General features: G+C 52.0%; 3 protein-coding genes across 6 annotated transcripts; 1 reads left to right on the top strand and 2 right to left on the bottom strand.

The window, feature by feature from the left end:
- Window positions 1-139: 139 nt before the first annotated feature.
- Window positions 140-9,128, bottom strand: YJEFN3 (YjeF N-terminal domain containing 3). 4 transcript variants are annotated; one of them, XM_081285399.1, is made up of 8 exons: window positions 8,728-8,918; window positions 8,576-8,633; window positions 7,978-8,396; window positions 5,138-5,246; window positions 2,480-2,590; window positions 2,168-2,281; window positions 1,938-2,088; window positions 140-396 (listed from the first exon to the last, which is right to left on the bottom strand). In XM_081285399.1, the coding sequence occupies exons 3-8, from the start codon at window positions 7,989-7,991 to the stop codon at window positions 191-193; spliced, it is 705 nt and encodes a 234-aa protein (XP_081141525.1). In that variant the 5' UTR covers window positions 7,992-8,396; window positions 8,576-8,633; window positions 8,728-8,918; the 3' UTR covers window positions 140-190. The 4 variants fall into 4 exon arrangements, with proteins under 4 accessions (XP_081141525.1, XP_081141524.1, XP_081141526.1 ...); XM_081285398.1 differs by having other exon boundaries at window positions 7,978-8,633; XM_081285400.1 differs by lacking the exons at window positions 7,978-8,396; window positions 8,576-8,633; window positions 8,728-8,918 and adding an exon at window positions 9,055-9,128.
- Window positions 9,129-9,664: 536 nt separating this feature from the next.
- Window positions 9,665-17,854, bottom strand: NDUFA13 (NADH:ubiquinone oxidoreductase subunit A13). The gene is made up of 5 exons (XM_081285401.1): window positions 17,698-17,854; window positions 11,553-11,631; window positions 10,483-10,554; window positions 10,041-10,110; window positions 9,665-9,838 (listed from the first exon to the last, which is right to left on the bottom strand). The coding sequence occupies exons 1-5, from the start codon at window positions 17,849-17,851 to the stop codon at window positions 9,719-9,721; spliced, it is 495 nt and encodes a 164-aa protein (XP_081141527.1). The 5' UTR covers window positions 17,852-17,854; the 3' UTR covers window positions 9,665-9,718.
- Window positions 17,855-17,858: 4 nt separating this feature from the next.
- Window positions 17,859-19,722, top strand: TSSK6 (testis specific serine kinase 6). The gene has a single exon (XM_081285396.1). It carries the CDS (start codon window positions 18,606-18,608, stop codon window positions 19,425-19,427), a length of 822 nt encoding a protein of 273 aa, XP_081141522.1. The 5' UTR covers window positions 17,859-18,605; the 3' UTR covers window positions 19,428-19,722.
- Window positions 19,723-23,047: the final 3,325 nt, after the last annotated feature.

Below are 23,047 nucleotides of genomic sequence, written 5' to 3'. Positions count from 1 at the left end.
AGTTCCACACTACAGCTCCCCTCCAGATCTCCCGCCGTTGGGCCTCCCCACGGGACAGGTGGGAAGACCCTCCTCGATCTGACCCCTCCCTACCCTGGCGGCGACCGGGTGCACAGAGGAGGCGGAGCGAGGTGGTGGTGGGAGATCTGTTTATTGGTGCAGGCCCAGGAGGCGCGGGCGCGGTGGCCGGTCAGAGGGCCGCGACGCAGTCGGTGCCTGTGTATCCCGGCAGGCGCAGGGCGAACTTGCGGCGCACGTCGTCGGGCACGAACCGGCCGGCCACGAAGTGGTGGCGCCCTGAGAAGCGGCCGGCGCAGCGCTTGGGCGCTGCGAGCGACACCAGCACGTCTGGCCGCAGCCCGTCTTCAGCGTCGCCGCCAGTCTCCGCGTCCCAGCCTAAGGGAGGAGTGGGGGAGCAGGGAGGATCCGGAGCTGGAAGGGTCGTCCGCCCTCAGACTAGAATCCTGTCCTTGTCTCCCCTCCCCTGCCACCGAGCCTCTGCCCTCAGGCCGAAGTCTCGCTCCCCCCCACACCTGCTTCCTCTGCAGACCCAGCTTCTCTCTCTGACACGTGGGTCTTGGTCAACCTGCCCACCCATAGAACCGGGCCTCCACCCTCAGACCAGTCTTTCTCCTTGAGGTGTTTCCTGCCCCCCTCGGACCAGAGCCTTTGCCCTTACACTTTTTTGGTCCTGCTGCCATTCTACTATTCCTCCACCCTCCTCCACCCACCCTCTGCCTTCAGACTGCATCATTTCCACTTGCTGTCCTTTCCCAATTATCCCCGGCTTCTGCCTTGGGACCTGGTTGGTACCTATCTGCATACCTGCCTCCCCACAATCCTGAGCCTCTGGACTACAGCCTCTTCCCACCCAGACCTCCAGCCAGACACCAGCGTGGGTCTCCACCCTCAGGCAAGCTTCCCCCATCAGACCGTTCTCCTTGCCCAGTTTCTTGTCTCCAGCAGAACACACCCATCTCCCCACCAGACTTGAACATTCATCCTTCCCACTCCAACTACAACACTCCTCCCCTGACCTAAGATCTCTGCCTTTGCCCTCACACTAGATCCTGTTATTTGACTTGGCAAGGCTACCGCCTCTGTCTTTTTTTCCTTCTGTGCAGGGGATTGAATGCAGGGCTTTGCTCTGTGGGGCAAATGCTCTATTACTGAGAGACATGCCTAACCCAGCCAGAGGGTGGAGGAATAGTCTCGTCATCTCTTGAATGAGCATCCACCTTCAGTCTAGAGGCCTTGCCTTCTCTCTTGCCTCTGACCTGAATCCGGGACCACTAACTAGAAGTCCCTGGTTCCTCCCTCTGACTATAATGCTTCCTTCTCTGACCCTAGCCTCCACCGGCAGACTAAAGGCCCCTAACATCACTTTGACCTATCAGAGCCAATCTCTCTGTCCTAGGCTACCTGTTCAAACAGGAGCCTGCAGCCCAGATGGCCCCCTTCCTCCCTCAGCCCCCCTCCTCTGTGCACGGGGCTGGGATGGCTCTGGAATCCTGAAAGCCAGAGGACATCCCCCAGAGTCCAGCCACCCCCATGGAGGGTCCTGTGGCCAGCGGCTGTTTATTCCGTCTGCCTGTCGCCTAATGGTTCCAACAGGCATGGGGCGGCAGCCAGGGCAGGCGTGGCTTTGCTGGGTGAGCTCAGGTCTACCCAGGCAACTGGGCCAGGGGTGGGCATCGGGCACACAGGGCTGGGCACTGGGGAAGGAGAGGATCCAAGGTCACCTGGGGTGGCACACTTCATCCTCTCCATCATTGGGATGGGTGTGACCCTTGGCCTCAGCCAGAGAGCACACAGCATCCACTCTGGGGAAACCGAGGCTCAGATTGGGCATGCAAGCTGGGGCCACCAGGAGCCAGAATACAGGGGCCTCCACCCAAGCCCCCCGGGTCCCACTGTGCCCACTTTGCTCAGCATGCCTGAGGGAATGTCCAGGCTCACGAGGGGGATGGACAGCAGCTTTAGTGTGGCCAGTGCACGGGTGCAGGGGCCCCCGACCTCACTTGGCTCCACACCAGGACCCAGCACAGCGTCCACTACCAGCCCATAGGCGTCATTAATGAGCTGCACCTGGGAAGAGAGGTGAGGTCAGGGGTGGCCCTGGGGCCCCATCCTCCACCTCTGCCCACACTGGTCACCCAGTGCTGACCTCCGTAGGCAAGTAGGAGAGGAAGGGGATATCCATCTTCTCACACTGTGTGGTGAGGTCCTGGTGCAGCAGGTCCAGCGAGCGTGTGGGGTAGAAGATGGTTGGTTCGTACTCCTGGAGGGGAGACAAGGGGTCAACACTGGGGGTCCTCTCAGGTATCCACATCAGACCTCACCTGGGACAAGTATGGCATATTCTGAGACTTGCCCCTGCGACCAAGTCCCTTGGGGACTCTTTTCAAGAGAAGGAAGCAATTTCTGCCGGGTGAAGGTGGGGTGACCTTGGGAGGCCAAGGGGTTCCTTGCTACTCACAAACACCCGCAGGTGCCGGGCACAGACCAGCCCCACTGCTCCATTCTGCTCCGGGCCACACACCACCAACACTGTCCTCTGCTTCCTGGAGAGAGCAGGCAAAGGGAACACCTGGCAGGGGACACAGCGAAGCAAGACACTCGTGATTCCTCTTTGCACAAGTGGGGAAACTGATGCTGGGAGTAGGGGAGGGTCAGGGCTGGGGCCTGAAGGCAACAGGATTCAACAGAAAGAGGCGTTCTGCTGGGAAGCGGGCCTCCAGCTCCGCCCAAGGCCTGCGCCCCAGCGCCCAAAGGCAGTGCGGTTTGTTTTTTCCTCGCCCTAGTCACAGACATTCCTCCACCTTTTTCCACCGCAGTGGCTGCCCTTCCCCCAGCCCATGTTTCCAGGGCTAAGCTCCTCCTGGAGGCCACAGAGTGGGCGAGAAGGGGAGAAGGAGGGGGACTTCTCCAACCCCTGCCTGCCTTGATGATTCTCTCCATCTTTCTCTGTGTATCTCAGACTGTCTCTTTCTCTACCCATCTCTTTCCTTTGAGTCTTTCTGTCTTTCACTTTCTGTGTATCTGTCCCTTTGTGCCTGTCTTCCCCTTTCTGTGTTTGTCTCTCTGTATCTCTCAGATCCTGTGTCCTTGTCTGACTCTTTCCCTCAGGTGCCCCCATATCTATCTGTCCGTGTGTGCATCTCTTTCTTCTTCTTTCTTTCTTTTTTTTTTTTTTTTTTTAGTTATAGATGAACACAATTTCCTTATTTATTTATTTTTATGTGGTGCTGAGGATCGAATCCAGTGCCTCATGCATGCGAGGCAAGTGCTTCAACTCTGAGCGACAGCCCCAGCCCAGCATCTCTTTCTTTTTAACAGTTGCTAAGGGCCCTGGTGTCTGATTCCCAGCCTTGCTCTGTTTCTCTATGGCCCCGCCCCTTCTCTCCCAGCCTCAGTTTTGCCTCTATCAAATTCGAGCAACAGCCAGGTGGTGCCACATACCTGTAATCCCAGCTATTGACCGAGGCAGGAGGATGGCAAGTTCAAGGCCAGCCTCAGCAACTTAGTGAGACCCTGTCTCAAAATAAAATAAAAAGGTCTGGGGATGTAGTTTAGTAGTAGAGCACTTGCCTAGCATGTGAAAGTCCCTGGATTCCACCCCAGCACTGGAAAAAACAAAAGACAAAAAAGAAGACAGCAAACAATGGCACTGGCCTGAAAGGCACATGGAGTATCTGGGCCTGGCTCCAGGGGCCTATGCAGTCTAAGCTCCGACTGCACAGGGGAGAGTATTCTCCTCCCCGAGGTCTCAGTGTGATTTCGACCCATCATGAAAGTGCTATGACTTCCACCATTCTGGGCTGAGCCCAAGTCTGGAGGGTGAGGACATCCTTCTGGCTAGGACTAAGGGACTTTGGAAGAATGAAGGACTTCCAGTGCAAAAAACGGGACAGTCTGGTCACCAAGCACAAGGCGTTTATTGCACAGGGTGTCCTTTCATCCTCATTGATTTCCTTCTCCCTTGGATACTTCACCCAGGATATTTCATTTGGAAAAACACGTAAGTAAAAAAACAAAAGTTCCATCAACATAAAGATACTGAGTTTTTAAGAAAAGTATCCAGGGATTGGGGATGTGGCTCAAGCAGTAGCGCGCTCACCTGGCATGCGTGCGTGCGCCCCGGTTTGGTCCTCAGCACCACATACAAACAAAGATGTTGTGTCCGCCAAAAACTAAAAAATAAATATTCTCCCTCCCCCTCTCTCTCACTCTCAAAAAGAAAAAAGAAAAAAAAAAGTATCCAGTGGTAAGAAAAAGATGAAGAAGAAAAACAGGAAGGAAAATGGGGAGGGGGGAGGGGTAGAGTTGGGAGGGGTAGAGTTGGGAGGAGTAGAGGGAGGGAGGGAGGGAAACTGCCAGACCCTGGCTTTGTTGTGGAGTGCTTCCCCAAGGCATTGTGCATTTATGGACTGATTTGTCAGGAGGATTCATTATTCCTTTTTGGAGGAAGCTGAGGCCCAGCTTGGTGGGCCACACAGCAAGCACCCAGTACCTTTATTGCTTTCTCTCTCCTGTCATCTTGTAATGGATTCCAGCTCTTCTTCCAACCCTTGGGCAGGCACTGGCCTGCCTCTGGGCCTCAGTTTCCCTATCATCAGCACGGGGTTGTTTGGGGTGCTCAAGTTGTAGGAGGGTGGCATTTCCCATGTTCACAGAAGCAGGCAGCTAAGATATGCAGTAGTTCCCAGGGTCTGCACCTCAAGAGCCCCAGCACCATCCAAGAAATAGCCTCCACGTCTCTGGGAACCCTTGCCTCTGCCCTGAACATCTCCCAGCCAGAGGCCCCCAACTATGGCAGGAGGAACTCAGACAGTGATGGAGAGTGAAGGACTTTGACGGGGGAGATGGATTGACTTCAGGCAGTGAGAATCACTGAGCAAGCTCCAAGATGTTGGAGTGGGTAGAGTGGACTGGGGACACCCTAAGTCTCAGGTCTTTTCTGGCCTGGAACAGGGCTGTTTCCCCGTCTCAATGTTGGGATGGAGTAGCTTCAAGCAAAGAGGATTCTTTAAGTCTGGACCATCCTGGTCACAGGGTTAATGTGCTAGACCTGCTGGATCAGGTTGGGGGTCAGTCAAGGGGTCAGTCAGTCAGGGGACAGTCAGAGGTCAAGTACCTTGGTCACAGCCACGGCACTAGCATGCCCGCACAACTCCACTAGCTGCTGCCGCCCAAAGCGATAATCCTCCAGCAGCTCCCGTTCCAGGGCAGCTGCCTCCGCCGTGCTGGGGGTCAGAAAATGGGGAGAGAAGCTCAGAGACACAAAGAAACACAATAGACCCATAGAAACTCAGATGGAGCCAGAAATGTTCCGCAAATGTGAAGGGGTATGTCCCCTATCCTCCAGTAGCTTCTGCAGCTCTGAATTGCAGATCCTCCCTCCAATAGGAGGTTGGAGACAATTTTGAGGAGCGCACCCTCTGGTGGTCGAAGGGGTGCATGGCAGCCAATGGTGGTTCTATTGTCGCCAAACCCAGCCAGAGGCCCCCAACAAACCAACTATGGCAGGAGGAACTCAGACAGTGATGGAGAGCGAAGGACTTTGACGGTGGAGATGGATTGACTTCAGGCAGTGAGAATCACTGAGCAAGCTCCAAGATGTTGGAGTGGGTGGAGTGGACTGGGGACACCTGAGGAAGGGGGGTTTTGAAGGCTGCTGAGGAATTTGATGGCTCACTCCAGGAGGTGATTGTGGGACATGTGGTTTTATTTTTATTTTTTAAATATTTTTTCCCTTAGTTGTTGATCTTTTATTTATACGTGGTGCTGAGAATCGAACCCAGTGCCTCACACATGCAAGGCAAGTGCGCTACTGCTGAACCACAGTCCTAGCCCAAGGGACAAGTGATTTTATAAGACCCTTTGGTGACCCTCTTCAGGGACAATGATAAAATTTAAGTATATGGGACCACCTGGCTTGGAGTGAAGCTCTGTCACCCACTTTGCTGAGTGACTGCTGGGGTCCATCTCCACTCTTGGCAAACTTGAAGGCAGAGGGACTTTATAATTTATGGGGTCCTGTGCAAAATGAAAACAGGGTGTCCTTGTTTGAAAAATTATTAGGAATGGTAGGTGTTGAAGCTGAGCATTGTGACACATGCCTGTAATTACAGTGACTCAGGAGGCTGAGGCAGGAGGATCAAAAGTTCAAGGCCAGTCTCAGCAATTTAGCATGGCTCTATCTAGAAATAAAAAGGGCTGAGGGAGGGGGCATCTGTTGATCTAGCTGTGTGTGGTGACTCACACTTATAATCCCAGGGGCTTGGGAGGCTGAAGCAGGAGGATTTCGAGTTCAAAGCCAGCCTCAGCAAAAGCAAGATACTAAGCAATTCAGTGAGACCCTGTCTATAAATAAAATACAAAATGGGGCTGGGAATGGGGCTCATGGTCAAGTGCCCCTGAGTTCAATCCCCAGTACCTAAATAAATAAAATGTTGAGTTCTTCTAAGTGTAGAGACCAACCCAGCCCTTGCTTAGGGGTTTCCAAGGAGCACAGGCTTGGTGGCTGGGGAGAAGGAGAGCTGAAATAGATGTTCCTCACTCCAGGATCAGGGGTTAGTCCACAGAGCAGGGACTAAAATCTGATGCCAGCATCCCCCCAAGTAAGCCCCTTCCCTTCCTACTGGGGATCGGCAATATCCCCCCCCCCCATTCACCATGGTTGGCAGAATGTGGGAGGGCAGCAAGATGGCGGTGGGAAGGGGCTCCCTGGAGGAGGTGTGGAGTATGGTGGGAGGTAATCCAGGTAGCAAGAACAGCAAGAGCCAAGGGCCAAGGCTTTGTGGTGGGAACAAGTCTGGCATGTTTGAGAGCAGAAGCAGAGTGAGAACAAAGAAAGGGAGGGAGGGGAAAGGCAGGCAGGGACTCAATGCCTGACTGAGAAATGTGGTCAGGAAGACACTTCAGAGGGTCTGTGAAGATGGGGAGATGAAGGCTCAGGTAAGGGAAGTCTTGTATCTGGGCTGATACTGAGAGAAGTTAAGGGCCCGGGCTGGGGTTGTGGCTCAGTGTTAAGAGTGCTTGCCTAGCATGTTTGAAGCACTGGGTTCAGTTCTCAGCACCACATATAAATAAATATCCATTGACAACTAAAAGTTAAGGATCAGCAGGGAAAAGGTACCAGATGAGCAGGTGGTCCAGCTCCCAGGTAAGCACATCCAAGATGGTGTGTTCAAGTCCAGGTTGAGGACTCTGGCAGGTTGGGAACATGGCTCATTCTCCCATCTTTTTTTTTTTTTTTTTGGTACCAGGAATTGAACCCAGGGGCACTTGACCACTGAGCTACATTTCCAGCCCTTTTTTGTATTTTGAGACAGGGTCTCACTGAGTTGCTTAGAGCCTTTCTAAGTTGCTGAGGCTGGCTTTAAACTCATGATCCTTCTGCTTCAGCCTCCCAAGCTGCTGGGATTACAGGCGTGTGCCACTGTGCCTGGCTCCCCCATCATCTTGTGACAACTCCAGCTGCTGCCCCAATAGATCAGGGAAGGAAGTAGAGGATGGAGGGAACACCCATTTCTCCTTTCCTTCGGTCCCAAAGTTTGGATTTCTGGCAGACACCTGGGACTTTTCTTCCTACCTGGACTAGAGTGTTAATGGGGTAGGAATCTTGGGATGGGGGACAGCAGCAGTTCTGCAAGGTAAGCATGAGATTAAAGCTCATGGGAGGGAGGAAGCCGGGCCAGTCATCTGCTAATGAGGGATTCAGAGGGGCTCAGTGTGAGGAATTCTTTTGCTTCCCCAACCTCAGTCCCCAGACAGGGGCTGCAACCTTTGATTTCCTTGCCAGACCCAGAAGGGCTGAAGTGAACTGAATCCAAAGGGAACTGGGCCTGACATTCCCAAAATGCTTCCAGGAAGAGCAAGAAGCCCTCAGGCCAAGGTACCCCTACTGGTACCCTAGCTCTCTGGGATTCATCTGCTTCTCTCCACCCTCACACCTCTGCTATTAATACTTACCTGGCCTTCTGCATACAGCAGTCTCATGCCCCCTTGAACTCTTCTTCAGCACCAGCTGCAGGGACTTTGAATGCCTGAATACCAGATCACATCACCTCCACCATAAAACCTGTCTATGGATCTCCAGTGCTCAGAGAATATTCAAATTTCTCATGGTGCCTACAAGCACCGTGTTATGCCTCCAACCTATTGCCTCTATTCTCCCATGTTCCACCCACTCCAAGGAGCCCCATCTCTTCTCAGTTTTGAGACCCCCACAGCAGGTGAAGCCACAGCTCCAGCTCCTCCAACTCACTTCTGAATCTGGATATCAGTCAGTCTCTGGACAATATCTGCCCTGAGCAGAGGCACAGAGTGGACAGTGGGCCAAGGGCTGCTGAATCTGGTTCACAGCAAGGTGTAATACTCCACCTGAAGTCCTACATCACAAGGTTCAGAGGACACAGATCTTGACCAGCCCCAGGGCAAATGGCCTATGCATTCAAATTCTCAAAATCTGCACTGGCCTTGGCTCAGGGAGCAAATTCCCTCCCCAGGCCTTGGTTTCCTCCTCTGGACAAGAAAGCCCGGTGGGTGGATCACCAAGATGTGCAAGAACCTGTGAGCTTAAGTCGGTTCTTCCAAGCTGGGGATCGGATCCTGGGACTCCATGGTCCCTGACAGAGGGTCAGAGAAGGAAAGCCCTGGTTAGGTTGGGGTTGGCAGAGTGACTAGAGGTGCTGATGAGTAATTCATGAGGGGAAGGCCTGCCTCGGATGCAGTCTCCCTGGCAACACAGCTTCGGAGGCGTCAGAAGCACAGGCAGGCTGTCTTTCCAGTCAGACGCAGGATGGGCCTCTGGTCTTCCGGCTGCAACCCTGCCATATCCCTGCGTCCAGTCCCTCATCCCTGTTTTTCTGCGTCTTATATCCACCGCCCCCATCCCGGCCTCACTCCTGCCTTCAGTACCAGGGACCCCCCATTGTAGCTTTATCCCTTTCTCTGATGTCACTGACCTGTTTGGAGCATACTTTTGCCTCAGTTCCACCCATTCTCGCCCCGGCCATGCCCATCGCCATTTCCCTCTCCCTGGCTGACCTGAGGAAACTCCGCTCCTCAGGCGTCTCCGCCGGGTCTGGACCCACCGCACTGCTCATGGTCAAGGTGTGCGGGTGTGCGCAGCGGGTCTCTTGGTCGCCACTGTCTTTTAAGCACATCCCTGGCGGGAGAGTCCACCCCCTCCCTCGCCCCTCCAACACACCCGCCAATCAGGAGGCGTCGTGAAGGCGCTGCGCGTGACTATTGGTCAGAGCAGGCATGACTTAACCCTTCTGTGTCAGAAGGGGAGCCTCTGAGCTGAGCCAGAGGAAGTTCAGGCTGGGATAGTGGTAAGTGAACTAAGTCTGGAGAGGCTGTGGGATCCTGGGCTGGACAAGGGCACTCCCCACCCACCGGTGAGCCCCCCGCGAAGATGGGAAGACGACTCAAACCTGACTCGGGGGCTCACAGACAAGAAGGGCAGGGGCTGCTGACAGGGTTTCAGCAGGTGTAGGAAAGCTTAGCAGAAGACAGGTGGATCTGGGGACATCCCTGGGTACGTTTAGAGGTTATCAAGGGTCACATCTGCAGAATTCCCCATGCCACCCGCCCCCCTTCCCCCCTACATCCTCCCCCCACCCCACCCCCCTCGGTGCCCAGGGCACAGACAGGCAGGCCTCCAGAGCGTTTATTTTTTTCCTGGCGGAGAGGGGGGATTGTCCATCTACGTGTATAACATGAATCCGTAGTTGGCGTTGAGTAGTTCCTCCGTGGTGCGTAGTCCGTACAGCTCGCCTATTGTGGGGCTCACCCAGCGCTGTGTGTGGAACACAGATTCACCCACCTGTGGGGACAGGGGGCTATATTGGTGGAGGCACAGCACTAGTTAGCACCCCCCAAGGACTAGAGGCCCCTCTGCTGGGGCCAGGAGCTGCCATTTCCCCAATCCTGGACCAGGCCACCATCACCCCACTCAGTCCCGGGCTTTCTGTAGAAGGCTGTGTGAATGACCCTCCAGCCTTGTGGCCCTGGAGGCCAGGACCCACCTTCCAGTCAGGTACATCTTTCATGATGATGGCTTCCTCCTCCAGGTTCTCCCGAAGCATCTGCAAGATCCTGCAGGGATGGCACAGGTGGTAGGGACTGAACAGGACTGCACTCACTCCTCTGCCAGAGGTGCCCGCCTCCCTCCTACTGCTCCAGCCCTCTCCCCATTGCTCTTCTTCCTTCTTTTACTTCCCCTGGCAAATTCCTACCCTGCCTCCTGCCCCTGCCCCTACGTGCCTTCCTCCAGGAAGTCTTCCCATTCTCCCCTCTGGACTCTCCACTAGGTCATGTCTCTGGCCCTCTTTAAGGGTGATGCCAGCCCTGTGTGCTCCAGAGTGTGGCTGACAGTTCATGCATGCACCACGGCCATTGTCCTGGATGCAGGCCTTGTAGGCCGGACACTCAGGCCTATAGCCTCCCAACCCTGGCCAGTAGCCCTACCTGCGATCCCTTTCTGCCTGAAACAGAGGCATCAGTGCAATCCGGGCTTCCAGGTCCTCAATCTGCAGGCGCCTATGAAACCCAGAAATTGACATTAGGACGAAGCAAGGTTGGAGTGTGTACAGACAAAATGGCCCTCAAACACCCAGGGTGCTATATGGGGGAGGGAGAAAGGAAGAGGGAGGTAATAGTGGCAGCCTCGAGGGTGGTGGTGGGAGGAGGTCAGAGCCGGAGATGAGGGCAAATGGGTGGGTGAAGGCGGGAAGTTGGCAGAGGCATCTGTCCACAAGACTGTTGGCTTAATACTTTCTTTTCAATTAAAAACTTTTTTTTTTTTTTAAATCCTAAAAATAGCCCTGCCTGATGATCACAGTGAAGGAGTGGGGACAGATTCATCACGGGGCTCTGGGCTTTAGAAAACCAAAGTCCCCTTCATCTCAAAATAACCACAGGGTGTGAGGCCAAGGCAGGCGGAGCCTGTGCATCCCTCTTTTTTTCTCCCTGCTCTCTGGCAGTTTCCAAGGTCCCCATGGAAAGCTAGTCCAGTGTGTGCTTTGAGGAGGTTGATGAGCAGAGTGCCCAGTGATGGGAGGGAGGGAGGTCTCTGGCCATCTCCTCTCCTGTGACCCAGGGATGCCTGGCCTTAGTTTCTCTGGCCCCAGGGGAGTCACAGCTTCTGGTTTCTAAGCCCTGATCATCATCCTTGCCTGATTATCACTGACAAAAACCTGCTGTGAGGCTGTCAGAGGCCTGCCCCTCGACCACTCAAGGTCTTCTACTAACCTGGACCTGCAGGGTTCGTGGCCTCAAAGGCTGAAGGGTAGGCTGCTAAACATGTGGTCATGAGCGCCTTACTTACCAGACATTTCTTGAGCATCAAGTCTAGAAATGGAAGTGAAGGTCAGAACCTATACTTCTAGGCCTGGTCTACGTGGCCAAGTCTGACATACAATTCCAGCCTCACCAGCTTGGAGGTAGACTGCACTCCAGACACTATTGCATCCCTGTCAACCAGTGAGGGGGGATCTTTTCAGAAGACACCCCCACTCTTCCTGAACCATGGGACCTACCTGCGCTCGCGATTCCACTTCATCATGCCCCAGTACCCAATGAGTAAAGTCCCGATACCCACAGCAAACATGCTGTAGCCTGTGGAGACAAGGAGGCACCCCATTGGTTGTTTCCTCTTGTGAGGGAACATCTACTTGCTGTACAAATACTCTACAAAGACAAACAAGAGAGGAGGCAGAAGTCTTCCCCAGAAATCCCCAGGACTTGGTGGCAACCTCAGTCTAGCATGTATTTCTTCAGACTCTTTCTCTATTTGTGAATGTCTACTGGCCCCATTCCATATAGTTCACTACTTGGCATGAGGCCCCATCCCCCTCTCCTTGAACTCCAGGTCACTTTTATTGTGTCCACATGCTCTACAGTCAAGTGAGGTGACACCAGGAAGCTTTTCTCTCACAAGTGGGACTGCCTGGGCTACAACACCTCTGACCCAATGCCAGGGTTTCTGGAAGGTATAGAACAGGCAGGGGCTACTGGAGAACCCAATGGTCTAGATGTTTGTGGTTTAGTGGCCCTGGTTCTTTCTTTCTTCTAGAAGGTTATATGGTTTCCAGTCAGCAGGCTGGTCCCCAACAGGAAGGATGGCTTTGAGTGTCCATGGCTGGGTCCCAGCTCTGTGGTATGTGGGAGGCCAACCTTACGGGTGACTGAGTTACACTCCCCAGCTGGGTGCTGAGGCCCTCAGTCACAGAAATGGGTGTGTCTTCCTACAGCCCCATGGGTGAAGCTATGTTCACCTGTTCCTTTGTAATATAACCCCTTGCCCTGTTTAGGATAGAATCTTCCATGGAAGTGCCTTGTGTGTGTCCCCTCCTCTTACTGTGCCCTTGGGTGTGGCCTACCCAGGTGTCAATTAACCTGCTGACAGTGGACATCATGAAGATAGACTCAGCCCCCTGAAACCTGACCCCTTGCCTCATTTGAATAGCTTCTCCTCAATAAAAGGGGTCAGCACATGCTCTCTCTCTCTCTTTCTGCAGACCCTTAAGGTCAGAGGAGCCGTCACAGCGACCCCAAAGAAAAAGGTATTTGTGTCTCTTGTGTGGTTATTTCGTGCAGCCCAGTTAGCCCAGTTTAACTAGAGTGACCCCTGAGCCTTTTAGTCGCGAGAACAGAAACCCGGCAGTGGTATCTCCTGGCCACCTGGGTCACCACCCCCGTATGCTGCCCACAGAGGGTAGCATGCAGCCACCGGAAGTAGGCAGTGCCCTGCAGAGTCACTCAGCTAGCCCCTCGGCTTCAGGGGTGGTATTGCTACCTCTGGGCTCAGCAGGGTTTGGCCCCTTGCCTAGCACCCAGGGGAGAGACAGAGGCCACCATGAATATTTACTGAGGACCAGCAGGAGCCCCTCCTCTAATCCTGACTGACAGGCTGAAGGCCAGCTGGGGTCTTCAAGGAGGCCTGAGTCACCTGGGGTGTGGTCCCCTCCCTGCTTCCCCCTAATCTTTTCAACTTCAGTCTCTTCTCCAGATAGGCCTGGTGGATGCTGGGACAAAGTGACAGGTTCAGACCAGTAGAACTCAAGTTAATATTCAGCAAATGAGAGCAGATAGTAGGTGAGGCCATCTCTGGGCCTCGTGGGGTGGCAGAGCAGAACTCTGGGAGTCAGGACCCCATGGTGCATGTGGGGGACAATCAGTGTATCCATCTGTCAGCTCTGGCATGGGGTTAGTTGTCTGATATCTCTGCTAGATCTCAAGGTAAATGAGAAATGCTCAATTTTTTACCCATAGTTGAGAGAGAGAGAGAGAGAGAGAGAGAGAGAGAGAGAGAGAGAGAGAAACACATGCTTACAGTAAGATACTTCCATGTGCCTGGAGATGATATGGGAGTAGGAATGCAAGAGTCCCTGGCATGAGTCCTTGGGGCAGATCCTGAGTGCTCAGGACTAGCTCCGGCTGGCCACCTACCTTGGGCACTTAGCCATCTACCCACTAGATGAGAGTTTTCAGTATAGCAGTCTCATTGTTTTCAGCATTTATAGAGAATCTAGCACTCTCCTCCTGATTCAGCCCCAGGGGACAAACCTGGATCACTCCCAACCTTTTTTGAGTAGCAAACAAGCCCCCATAGTGATCCTTGGTCCTTCTACCTGGGCACCCAAGTGTGGACCCACCTTTAAGATAAATTCCAAAGAACAAGAGGGCTTTTAGGATGATGCAGAACCCCTGCATCAGCATGTGGTTCATACAGGCTCTCAGGCCAAAACTCATTTTAGTCTGGTGGGGCAAGGCCAAGACCTCAGGCTCTCAGGGTAAGTCTGTGCTTGAAAATTGCCCTTCTGGTGAGGGAGGCCTAAGTGGAATATGCACAGAATGGTATGCAGGCCATTGTTAAAGATTTGAGTAAGTAAGTTCACAGACTGGAACACTTAGCACTGAACAGATGGCAACACTCCCCAAATTGAGATATAGACTGAACGCATTCCTATTATAATACCAGCTTTTTCCCCTTCTCACAGAAATCAACAAGCACATGGTGCAATTCACATGGAAATGCAAGGGACCAGAACAGCCAAAATGATTTTGGAAAAGAGGAACAAAGTTGCAGGACTTGCACTTCACCATTTCAAAACTCATTAAGCAGCTGTGTGTACAGGACAGTGTGGCACTGGCATGAGGATAGACATGTTCATCAATGGGGGAGAACTGAGAATCCAGAAATAAACCCTCATATTTATGGTCAATTGATTTTAGACAGGGTGCCAAGACAATTCATTGGAAAAAGAAGGCTTTTCAACAAATGGGACCACTGAATGGCCAGCTACATGCAAGAGAATGATGTGCTCTGTCCTTATCCCGTACACAAAAATTAACTCAAAATGGATCAAAGGCCTAAATGTAAGAGCTAAAATGAATGCTCTTAGAAGAAAACATAGGGCTGGGGATGTGGCTCAAGCGGTAGCGCGCTCGCCTGGTGTGCGTGCGGCCTGGGTTCGATCCTCAGCACCACATACCAACAAAGATGTTGTGTCCGCCGAGAACTAAAAAATAAATATTAAAAAAATTCTCTCTCTCTCTCTCTCACTCACTCTTTAAAAAAAAAAAAAAAAGAAAAGAAAACATAGGAGTAAGTCTCTGTAACCTTGGACCAGCCATTAGTCTCTTAGATATGCCTGAAGCACAAGTAATAAAAGAAGAGATAATTGAACTTTGCTAATATCAGAAACTTTTATGCTTCAAATGACACCATCTATTAGCTGAAAATACAACTCACAGAATGAAAAAATATTTGAAAATCATATATCTGATAAGAAAATGGAATCCAAAATATAAAGGCTCTTACAATTCAATAATAAAAATTAATCCAATTTAAAAATGTGTAAAAAAAATGTAAATAGACATTTCTCTAAGGAAGATATACAAATGGCCAAAAAACAAGATACTCAACAGCAGGAGGTCACCAGGGATATGCATATCAAAACCACATGATACTTCACATACACTTAGATGGCTATTAAAAAAAAAAAAAAAAGGGCGGGATAGGCTGGGGATGTAGCTCAGTGGTAGAGAGCTTGGTTAGCATAGCCCCAGTTCTACAAAATAATTAATTTGTGCTAAGGAAGTATGGATCAGTTGGAAGTCCCATACATTGCAGGGGTATGGGAGGTGGGGTGGGTATAATAGCATGGTTAGTGGAAAAGTTTGGTAGTTTCTCAAAATGTTAAAGGCAGAGTTACCATGATCTAGAAATTCTGCTCTTGGATGAAATTTATCCAGGAGAAATGAAAACCTATGTCCACAAAATATTTGGTAATGAATATTCCAGCAGCATTTTTCATGATAGCTAAAAGGTAGAAACAACACCTGTAATCCTAGTCAGGAGGCTAAGGCAGAAGGGTCACAAGTTTTGAGGCCTGGCTCAGGACCAGACCCTGACTCAAAATAAAAAATGGCTGGGGATGTAGCTCAGTGGTAGAGTACCCCTGGGTTCAATCCCAATACAGGGGAAAAAAAAAAAAAAAAACAAAAAAACAAGATAAAAACACTTTACAACTAAGCTAAACCCCCAGCTAGACACACTTTAAATGAGTGAATTGTAGGGTACAGTATGTGAATGTCAATAAAAGATCCAAGATATAAAGAGCAGTCTACTAGCCTCAGAGGGAGTGAAGAGCTGGTGTGAGAGATGAGTGGAGGAGGGGCTAGATTAAAGGTGGCATGAACCAGCCTGACATGTTCTGGAATGCTGACAGTGTGTGGGATAGGCAGAGAGGGGAGCGAGTGCTATGCCACAAAACCTTGTACAGGACTGGAGAGCTGGGGTAGAACAGATGGAGGGGAGAGCTGATATGGACCATGGCTCACAAGAGGCAAGACTAGAAGATAGAGGGTAGGGACTGGGGTTGGGTTGAGGACTTTTGCACTTGCTGTTCCCCTGCCTGTCAGGCTCCTTTTCTGAGAGGTTGCCCTGGCCTAACTGGGATAAAGCAGACCCTGGTTATTTCAGGCTTTGCCACAACTAGAAATTCTGGATGTTTTCTCAGCTGTACTCTGAGCACCTTGGGACAGGACCAGTGCCATGCCTTCAGTCACTCAACAACCAGATACTGAAAACGGTACAAAAACGAAGACTGAGCCACCAGAATAGGTATTTTCCTCATCCCCGTGCAGCCAGGAAAGACTAGAGTGGGTTTATACATAAAGGGTGTGTGATTAAGACAGTGATATTTCACCTGCACAATGGGAGGCACTGCTGTGTCATGCACTGGAAGAAGCCAGGTAAGTCATATTTGACTTAAAAATAAAAATGAGATGCTAACTCAGGGAACCCAAGGGCACCCCAGGGCTGGGTTCTTTCTGTGTCCTGGTCTGAGTGCAGGTCATATAGATGAACACATATAAATACATGTGCTGCACACCCAAGGCGGGTGCACTAGCCTGGATGTTAAGTTATACCTCAAGAAGAAATGAGAGGGTGCTGGGGATATGGCCAGGTGGTAGAGTGTTTGCCTAGCATGTGTGAGGCATTGGGTTCAATTCTCAGCACCACATAAAAAATGAATAAGTAGCCCAAGGCTCTGGATTCCATACATAGAAAAAATAAGAAAAAAGGAAAAAAGAAAAAAGATTCAGATCATTATATTCTCCAAATCTAGCCCATAACTTGTTTTTCCAAGGCCCAGGAGCTAAAAACACAGTTACATTTGTAAATGATTGTTTTGGCAGCTGAGATCCTCTGGTCCTGAAATGCCTAAAATGTTACTTGTTTCAGTGATGCTGGGGATAAAACTCAAGGCCTATGGTATGCTAGGCAAATGCTCTGCTCTTGAGCTATATACCTTGAGACTGACTTTTCTACTGTATGAATCTTTTTTTTTTTTTAATCATGCACATGAATTGAAAGTTCTATTGAGCTACACCCTGCCGACTTTTTCATCTGTATTTTGCTAAATTGCTAAGACACTTGCTACCCTCCTGCTTCAGCCACCTGAGTCTGAGATTCAATGGGATTATAGGTGTGCGCCCACCACATGCACAGGTTTTAAACGTGAAGTTCAATGAGTTACAGTAAATGCACTCACCCCTTAATTATGTTTAAATTTTTATATTTCTTTTAAATCTGAGCCTTTTACGGTCTGTTATATTTTTCTCCGTTGAACTCCATAACAAAATTTAAAATGTTACTTATAACAGTTGAAAATTTAAGAAGACGAATTCCCAGGGCATTTTGTAGTTGGGGTTTACCAGCGAGTTTGAAACACCGCCTAGAACATCTTATAAATTCCCCCTGGTTTCGGGTTTTATTCTCCAGCCTTGCTCTTGTTGACCCTGGGGAAATCGTAGCCTCCATGGGACCAGTTTCCCCGCCTGTGAAACCCAAGGGTGGCTGAGGGGACTGGGGACAGGCTATACCAATCTGTTTAACCCACTGTAAAATGGGTATAACTAAGGGGACTGACTTCCTGGGCTGTTAGAAGGAAGCCAGGCCCGCTATTATATTAATAACAATAACTACTTCAGTAGTAATAATAATAACTACTCAGCAGTTATCATTATTACTACTGAAGCCACTGAGACCCCGCGGCCTCCCATAACTCCGTCACCCCTTCGGATAAACTGAGGCCTGCTCACGTCCCCGAATCCCGCCTCTACACCCAGAGGGCTCAGACCCTGAGAACCTTGGCGTGGAGCTACACTGACCCGACAGTCCGCGGCGCGGTAGGTTTCGCTTGTAGTCGATAGGGCCGTAGCCCCCTGGCGGGGGCATGTCCTGCTTCACCTTCGATGCCGCCATGCCAGAAGAACCCCCAGGCTTCCGGCATGAGGCGGAAGTGACGCGCCCGCCCGCCGCCATGCTGAGAGTGGCGGAAGCGCCAGCGAAAGTCTGCGGCGCTAGGGAACCAAAGATGTTGGGATGGTTCTTCCACCGCTCCGGAGAGTTCAGGCAGCAGGGCCCGAGTCTGTGTGGCCGGGCTGCGGTCCAACAGTCCTGAGTTTCTCTTTCTCAGGCGTGAGTCAGCCCTTGTTCGCACCTGGAGGTCGCCAGGTCGCCCTGAACTTTGCACTAAAATCCCTCACGCTCACCTTCCCCCCTGGGCGATGCACAAAGGGGTCAGAAACCCCGAACTCCCCAGGGAACCAGGTCCCCGAGTTAAGTCCTCCTTTCCAGGTCCCATCTCATTGGGGCTGCCCTGAGAGAACATGGTCACAAGTTGGGTAAACGAAGATGGGGGGACTCACGAGGAAACGCTCTAATCCCAGGAACAAATTCCGCTTCCCAGTGGTGGTCGGTACCCCTTGCTAGTGGCCTCTGACCAGTAACTGACCATTCTGGACGATTGAGTCACAAAGCAGAGGGGCTTAGGGAGCTCGCGGGGCGGGGTCCGGGCGGCCCCCACCCCGAGGTAGAGTGACGCCCGCAGTAACTTCACAAGGCAGAAATTGTTACCTGGGAAATAAAAGGCACCGTGGCGGCGGGAGCTCGGGAGTGGGCACATGGGGGTGCGGGTGTGCAGGTGCCAAGCGCCATGGGTTAGGCCCGAGATCGGAGTCCGGCCGCCCCCCCGACAGCAGCCGCCTCCTGCTCCCCGCGCGCCCCTGGCGCCACCATGTCGGGTGACAAACTCCTGAGCGAACTTGGCTATAAGCTGGGTCGCACAATAGGCGAGGGCAGCTACTCTAAGGTTAAGGTGGCCACTTCCAAGAAGTACAAGGGTACGGTGGCCATCAAGGTGGTGGACCGGCGGCGAGCGCCCCCGGACTTCGTCAACAAGTTCCTGCCTCGAGAGCTGTCCATCCTGCGGGGCGTACGGCACCCGCATATCGTACACGTCTTCGAATTCATCGAGGTGTGCAACGGGAAGCTGTACATCGTGATGGAGGCGGCCGCCACCGACCTGCTGCAGGCGGTGCAGCGCAACGGGCGAATTCCTGGATCACAGGCGCGCGAGCTCTTCGCGCAGATCGCGGGCGCTGTACGTTACTTGCACGACCACCATCTGGTGCATCGCGACCTCAAGTGCGAAAATGTGCTGCTGAGCCCTGACGAGCGCCGCGTCAAGCTCACCGATTTCGGCTTCGGTCGTCAGGCTCATGGCTATCCAGACCTTAGCACCACCTACTGCGGCTCGGCAGCCTATGCGTCACCTGAGGTACTCCTGGGCATTCCCTACGACCCCAAGAAATATGACGTGTGGAGCTTGGGCGTCGTGCTCTACGTCATGGTCACCGGGTGCATGCCCTTCGACGACTCAGACATCGCGGGCCTGCCCCGGCGCCAGAAGCGCGGCGTGCTCTATCCCGAGGGCCTCGAGCTCTCCGGGCGCTGCAAGTCCCTGATTGCCGAGTTGCTACAATTCAGCCCATCAGCCAGGCCCTCAGCGGGCCAGGTAGCGCGCAACAGCTGGCTGCGCGCTGGGGACTCCGGCTAGGAGCCGGGGTTCCCGGGGTTCCCGGTGAACCCTGCACTGAGCCAGCGCGATGCACGCGCGAGAGGCACGCTTCCGGAAACCCGCGAAGCCGCCGCTTGCGATTGCACACGTGCTCTACCCTTTTCCTTCCCCTGTGCGGCGTGGGCCGCAATTGCCCGGGTTTGGAATCTAGTTCCTCCTCCACAATCCCGAGAGCTGGAGGGCGCATATGCATCCTCAAGTCCCTGCGAAAAGGCCCCGGGAGGGGCCAGACGAGTGGAGACGGAAGCTTTGCGCCTGCGCGGAATGAGCGTTGGTTACGCGGCAGATGGTGGCTTAGTGGAGGAGCTGCCGGCGAGCCGACATGCGTGGAGGGCGTCCCTCCCCAGCCAGCCGCGGATGCCAGATTTTCGGTTAGAACCTGCAATAAACTCGCTCTTCCTCGCAAAGTGGCTTTAGTAGTGGCCCCTTTTACGGAGCAGGGGGGAGGGAGCCGCCCGGGGGAGAAGGCTGGCGCGGTCTGCCCATTATAGAGGAAGGCATATTGAGGTTCTGTCTTCCAGTCTCAGAAGAGAGTTGGGAGGCCAGGCGTGGTGGTGTTCCGAGCGACTAGGGAGACTGAGGCAGGAGGATGGCAAGTTCGAGGCCAGCCTCAGCAATTTAGCGAGGCCCTAAGCAATTTAGCGAGAGCCAGTCTCAGAAATAAATAAATGAAGTAAATAAATAAATAGGTCTGGAGATGTGACTCAGTGGTTAAGCACCCCTGGGTTCAATCCCCGGTACCAAATAGATAAATAGTTGGGAGGATTCAAACCCCAGTCAATATATGGGATTCTCCAAATGGGGCAAATTCAGAGGGTCTCTTGTTATCTCAGGATTTCTGACAATGCTGTGTATGGGATGCTGGGTATAAACTGGCATTAACCGATAAGGAAACAGGCCCACCCAGATGTTATTTGCCCACAGACAGGCTGTGATTGGAAGCTAGATCTTTTTGTAGTGGGGAAGCCCTCTTTGGTGAAGGTACTTGCCTCTGGGAAGAGTTTGGGGATAGAATTAGAGTGAATCCTGCTCAGTCCTCATGCATTTCTTAGGCACCTGCTGTGTACCAAGGCCCTGGAACTCAGTGTAGAGGCTTCAACCCATCCCTGCCCTCATGAGAAAGCAAGGGAAAATTAAGTAAAATAAAAGAATTGCTTGGAAATAATTGTAAGCCAGACATGGTGGAGCATGCCTGTAATCCCAGCAATTTGGGAGACTGGGGCAGGAGGATTGCGAAGTTCAAAGCTTGCCTCAGGAACTTAGCAAGACCCTGCCTCAAAATAAAAAATTAAAAGGGTTAGGGATGTGGCTCAGTGGTTAAGCACACCTGGGTTCAATCCCTGGTACCAAATAATAATTATAAATTGTGTTAAACACCAGGAGGAGGAAGGAGGCATCCACAATTAAAGCCATCACTTTTTTCAGGGGTGGGGCAGGGCGAGGGGCAAGTAACCAGGGATTGAACACAAAGGCACTGAGCCACATCCCCAGCCCTTTTTTTGTATTTTATTTAGAGACAGGATCTTGCTGAGTTGCTGCTTAGGGCTTCTGTAAGTGGCTAAGGCTGGCTTTTGAACTGGAGATTCTCCTGCCTCAGCCTCCAGAGTGGCTGGGTTTACTGGTATGTGCCATCACATTTGAGTTGAGTCTTGAAGCAGTCATTGGAAAAGGGCAGAGGTTTGAGTAAGCCAGGAAGTTCCTGTGACTAGAAGAGCAAGGGAGTGGGGAGAGGAGGTGGAGAGCTACAAGTCCAGGGGGGACTCCACAGGGCCTGGGGGAGGTTGGGAGTTTTGGCTGCCATGAGGTTACTAGGTTCGGTGACATTTTGCTGACATTTGTGGTGTATGAGAAATATGTCCCTCAACCCTAACCTGCTCGATTTCATCTGAACCTCAATGGTACTAGAGGGAGTTTCTCAGCTGTGGGTGTTGCCATGCCAGCCACTACTCACTCACCTGCCATGCTTTCTGTTATCTTGGAGTTTGAGCACTAGCTCTCCCCTTACCCCCTTCAAATGGACTGTGGCCCCATCCCCCTCATTTTGCCCATGAGGCAACTGAGGCTAGAAGAGAGTGTGCTTGACCTTCAAGTTCTGACTGGGTTGTCACAGCTGAGGCAGAAAACTCAGGCCTTCTGCTTTACACTGGAGGATGGAGCCTCCAGTGTTCCCAGGGCCTCCACTGCACTTAGAGTGCATCCACATCCTCCTCACCTGTGTCCTTAAAGTGCAACCACTCTGTCCTCTTTGTTCTTGACCTGTGCCTCATCCCACCACCAAACCATTGCCCAGGCTCTTCTCACTCCTGGCGTCACTTTCCCTCGCTTCATTTGAGTTAACTTGATGTTACCTCCTCTGGGACACCCAGTTCTTTCCACCTGGATGGCTACTGCCACATGCCATCGGTCCACTGATGAATCTGTAGGAACCTTTGGGGCCCTGCTCCATGGCCACACAGGCCCAGGGCAGGGGGCAAAAAGTTTCAGGGACCAGGGCTATTGTCCCATTTCTCAGCTTGAGAAACTTGCTGAGACCACCGTCCAGGACTAGATCTGCCCCTGGTCCAATGAGGTGCCTATATGTGATCCAGAGAAGCACAGGGATCTTGAGGGTGGAGATAGGGCCCCAAAGTACCCCATAAGTATGTTTCTTGAGGTCAGTGTTGGGTTATGGGGCACTAGTTGGGATCTTACAGGTGGAGAACAGGCTTGGGTTTAATGTCTACTCTGCCCTCTACCAGCTCTTGTGCGTTGCTGAAGTGACTCAGCACACTATTGGGAGGCTATTGGGAGGTAGTCAGCTCCCAGGGTAGAGGGAAGGATGCCACCCAAACAGCAAAACAAGGTCATATTTTATGCATTGGAATGCAAAGTGATCCCAAGTTTCACTTTAAAAATAAAAATGTGCTAGTCACTGTGCTGTGATCCCAGTGACTCAGGGGGCTGAGACCAGTCTCAGCAATTTAGCAGGACCCTGTTTCACAATGAAGTAAAAGGGGCAGGGATGTAGTTCAGTGGTAGTAGAGTGCTTGCCTGACATTGAGGCCTTGGTGTTCAACCTCTATTACTGAAAAGTTTTTAAAAATGAAAACAAACGTGAGGGGCTGTAGTGTAGCTCTGTTATGCTTAGATGCACATGATCCTGGGTTTAGTCCCCGGCACCAAAAATAAAATGTGAAACTTTTAGCATCTGAAAACAAATTTTCATCAGATATCATTCACTTTTGGAGACACAGCCCACAGCTCAAACTGTGCTTAGAATGTGCATCTGTAATATCAAGTTCTGCAGCAAAGACCACTTCTCAAGGTACCAAGCCTGAAAATTGCTCCAGAAAAAAAATCCTGCACTGACTGGAGTTTGGAGGTTGATGGGCAAAACCCACTGGGATCTTGAGCCCATTCCTCTGGTCTTGTGGGGTTAAGTTAGGTCCAGAACCCCAGGTCTTGGTGCAGATATTGCCTAGGACCAAGGGTAGGTAGGGAGGGACACCATCCAGGTAAGATGCCCTAGTTGCATTCTTCCCCCATTAACAAAGCTGCCCTGAAGCTGGGACAAAACACAGGGAAATCAAGGTAGAGGGGAAAAAGAAAAGTACAGTTGA

The sequence above is a fragment of the Spermophilus citellus genome (genome assembly GCF_964194105.1).
Source record: "Spermophilus citellus genome assembly, chromosome: 3".
NCBI classification, from domain to species: Eukaryota; Metazoa; Chordata; class Mammalia; order Rodentia; family Sciuridae; genus Spermophilus; species Spermophilus citellus.
This window is presented reverse-complemented; position numbering and strand designations above follow the sequence as displayed.